Raw genomic sequence first — 4,043 nt, 5'->3', positions numbered from 1 at the left:
CTGGAGAAGGGATGCTGTGTTCTGTACTCCGTGGTTCTGTGTCTGGAGAAGGGATGCTGTGTTCTGTATTCCGTGGTTCTCTGCCTGGAGTAGGGATGTTGTGTTCTGTACTCCGTCGTTCTGTGTCTGGAGAAGGGATGTTGTGTTATGTACTCCGTGGTTCTGTGCCTGGAGAAGGGATGCTGTGTTCTGTACTCCGTGGTTCTGTGCCTGGAGTAGGGATGTTGTGTTCTGTACTGCATGGTTCTGTGTCTGGAGAAGGGGTGCTTTGTTCTTTACTCCGTGGTTCTGTGTCTGGAGAAGGGATGCTGTGTTCTGTACTCCGTGGTTCTGTGCCTGGAGTAGGGATGTTGTGTTCTAAACTCCGTGGTTCTGTGCCTGGAGAAGGGATGTTGTGTTCTGTACTCCGTGGTTCTGTGTCTGGAGAAGGGATGTTGTGTTCTGTACTCCGTGGTTCTGTGTCTGGAGAAGGGATGCTTTGTTCTGTACTCCATGGTTCTGTGTCTGGAGAAGGGTAGCTGGTAACCTAAAACATGACATCAGCAAGTCTAAACTCCTATCAAAATACCGAACTCCAAAAAAAATCACCGTGTCTGTTCAATAACTGCATCATGTTTTGCATTTTGTGTTTGTGTTTTTATTTGGGATTTAAAGCTGCTAATTCGATTTTGAGTCATCTAAAATAAATCTAAATTAAGCATGATTTTGTTATCCAACTGTTGGGTAGTATTGCACAACATTTATCAGTATTTAACGATATTAAAGTTCTCATTGCAGTTAATAGAAGGAGTCTCTCCATATTCATGGAAGGTTTTCATTACTTTACCATATGGATAAATATTTCGATCACCAGTCACTACGTGTCCAGATGGACCACAGTCGCGTGGAAATGTCCAACTAGAGCATGCTAACGGAGCAGTTAGTATTAGGTCCTCTATGGTACCGCTTGCCTGTAATCAACTTGGAGGCACTGGGTTTTGAATAACTGTGATTCGTGCTTTGTTTTTATCGGAATAACGTTGGAATGTAAGCTTCCACGTTTGTAGTGGAGTATGAATTATGTTGATGGCATCTAACAACTTGTTGGCAAAATCATAACATGCCGAGTTACCAGCGTCCTTGCTATCCAAACAGACATGTTCAAAATTGGTCCTCAACATTCATCAGGAACAGAAATGAATAATACTTCAATGTTCGCAGTGCCGCTAAAGGGGAAGGTAATACAGTGTGGTTCGAACAGGTTGGAAATCCATCTCCAACGGAACACTCTATTCGGTAGCAATCTTGTCAATATCTATGTGAAACGGAACACTCTATTCGGTAGCACTCTTGTCAATATCTATGTGAAACGGAACACTCTATTCGGTAGCACTCTTGTCAATATCTGTGACTATAGATAACGTCTTATTTAAGCAGTAACCTAAAAAATGACGTCAGCAGGTCTAAACTCAACATACCGAACTTCAAAAATAGTCACTGTGATCAAATGTTACCCACTGCATGTATCTTAGGAGGCGACTAATGAGGGAACCCCCCTTCTGCAGAATTGGGGATTTGCTTTGGTGTCCTCTATTTGGGGACACAAAAGGGCCATTGCAATATTTGGGATCTTTATCTTTCTTTCTATTTTTAACTACCTTTTATTTCCATGACCTTGCTTGGCAACACCTCACTTTCGGCTTTAATGTTGAGCGTTCACCCAGTTGAGGAAGGAAATGGTTTCTGTCCGCAGACAAGGACATACAAAAGTCCTTAAAAATGGTAGTTGTTATTCCCTGCTTAACGTTCAGCATTTAGGGGTATGGCAACAACTGGTTCACCCGTTGTCAGTATAATGTGACCGGGCGGACTGCTGTGCCGGGTGCCTTCGGCATGGCAATTCAGTGAGATAGCACTATAAAGTCGGCACCAGATCCGCGCTAACACAAGGAGGCAAGCACACCAACATACCATGTCTCCTGCATACACACACGCAAGCATGCATACACTACACACATGGAGACACGTCCTTAAATGACCTAAGCTGTTGATGGGACGCTACCAAAGTTACACAAAACCAAAGTGATCAAATGTTATAAATTATTAAACGACTTGATAATCAAAAGGCCCAAAGCGATGAGATTTAGCAAGTTGAGATTAAGGGATATCAAGATTGTTCAACCCCACTTTTAAATTAGCAAATAGCAAATGTGTTAAAGCTTGTAGTATGTCAATTTGAATTACCGCATTTTAAGGAATTAGCTGAATTTTGAATGGTTAATTTTTACATGTCGATTTTTATTTTTTAATTAAATTCTGAAATATTCTATTCAGCAACTTTTAGCAAAATATGTTCAGGATGAGAACAATGTTTGGAGGAGCTAATCAAACACTTAGAAAACGAGTTATCGAATACTAAATTGGACAGACTCTCTTATGACCTGTAAAGTGCTGTTTGGCGCTCTAATCGAGAAATTTTCCGTAGATACAGTCATTTGTTTATCTTTGTTTTTTGTGTAAAACTTTGTATGATAACAGTCGTGAAAATTCTGAAAATTCACTCTCTTTGAAACATATAAAATGTAGTTTGTATTTATGGTAAAACATGGAACCATATATTATGGTTACTCCAGTAATATCTTTTCCTTTTCATGTTTACCAAAGAGGTGGAGGACAAGATGACAGACGACGGAGAAGAGGAGGGGTGTGACATTTGTTTTGAGAGCTACAAGTTACCTAAGCTGTTGCCATGTCGACACACTTTTTGTGAACATTGTTTGAGGGATTATGGTAAAAACACGTGTCCTCGGGATCTAAACGAGTTCCTGGTATGTCCCCTGTGTCGGACTCACTGTGTACTGCTCCCTAGCGGAGTGGAAGGTTTCTTTAACAATTACTTTGTCCGCGACAGTCAAGTCTATGACCGCTCTTGTGTCGCCTACAAAGAATATCCGAAGTGTAATTTTTGCAAAGAGACATTGTCAGCTGATGGCGTGTGGGATCATCGCTGTACACTGTCGTCTAAGCTATTGTCGTCTGAGCTATCGTCAGACGAAAACGAAGACAGCGAATATACCTACAACGATACTCCACTGGAGTTTAGCCTTCGGTTTCCATTGCTGAGAATGAAAACGAAATATAAAATGGACTTATTATCCTCGTTCTCCTTGGTTAGAGAAGACAGCGACGACGCTTTAATTACTTGTATACGTGTTACTCCAGAAAACACGTGCTACAGCATTGTCAATTGCTCATCCACATACGAGAAGCATGACTCCACAGGCAAGGCTATCGGAGGAACAACCATTACCCCAAACACGGGAATAATGGACATGGTGTATCGGAAAGATAAAACTGTATTGTTTCAAACCAAAAACGAAATATTTGTTGTGAATGAAAATAGCGTGAAGCTATTTAGCTTGATAAGAAACTTTGAGGGTGTGTCCATGGCATTGTTCTCAGATGAGCGCGTGGTTACCGTCGGAACGGTGGTCTCTTTTGAAAAGAGCTTTCGGAATTTGGGAGAAGATTCAGACAGCATGGATCAAGAGGACAAAAAGGAAGAACCTTCTGTAAAAGGTAAAATCGTGGTCTTGTCTAGGGACGGAAAGAAGATTCTTGCTGACCTAAGTAGAGAACGCTGTTGTCCTAGTGTCGTGGCAGTGAACCAGATCAATGACACAATCTGCATGAGTGATTCTGAACGAAATATTGTGTCAGTCTTCGTGCAGAGCGGCGAAATCATTGGAGAGTTTAACATAGAATCAACAGGTCTCGGGTTGTTCAACTTGCTTCATATGTTTGGTGATACGGGATCCCGAAGTATTAACCCTGCAGGTATTTGTTTTGACCCTGATGGTAACATTCTTGTTGTCGACCAAATCAGCGCATCCGTGTTGATGCTTGACGCCAGTGCTGGATTCATAGGTATTCTGGTGACTGGCGCGGAAGAGGGATTTGGACGTCCCTTTTTGATAGGCTGTGGATTGAATGGGATCATATGGTTAGGGGATAGGGGAACGATGAAGGTATTCCGTCTGGCTGGCTACGTCAATAGTATGTAA

The 4,043-nt window shown here is 41.8% G+C and overlaps 1 protein-coding gene across 1 annotated transcript; it reads left to right on the top strand.

The window, feature by feature from the left end:
- The first annotated feature begins 2,657 nt into the window (after positions 1 to 2,657).
- Positions 2,658 to 4,043, top strand: LOC110451135. Its single transcript, XM_021498995.1, has one exon. The coding sequence runs from the start codon at positions 2,658 to 2,660 to the stop codon at positions 4,041 to 4,043; it is 1,386 nt and encodes a 461-aa protein (XP_021354670.1).

Source organism: Mizuhopecten yessoensis, unplaced genomic scaffold (genome assembly GCF_002113885.1).
Source record: "Mizuhopecten yessoensis strain PY_sf001 unplaced genomic scaffold, ASM211388v2 scaffold5809, whole genome shotgun sequence".
In the NCBI taxonomy this organism is placed as follows: Eukaryota; Metazoa; Mollusca; class Bivalvia; order Pectinida; family Pectinidae; genus Mizuhopecten; species Mizuhopecten yessoensis.
This window is presented reverse-complemented; position numbering and strand designations above follow the sequence as displayed.

What these genes read in the sequence shown, in the direction of transcription:
- LOC110451135 (XM_021498995.1), top strand. Translation starts at nt 2,658, where the DNA reads ATGACAGACGACGGAGAAGAGGAGGGGTGTGACATTTGTTTTGAGAGC.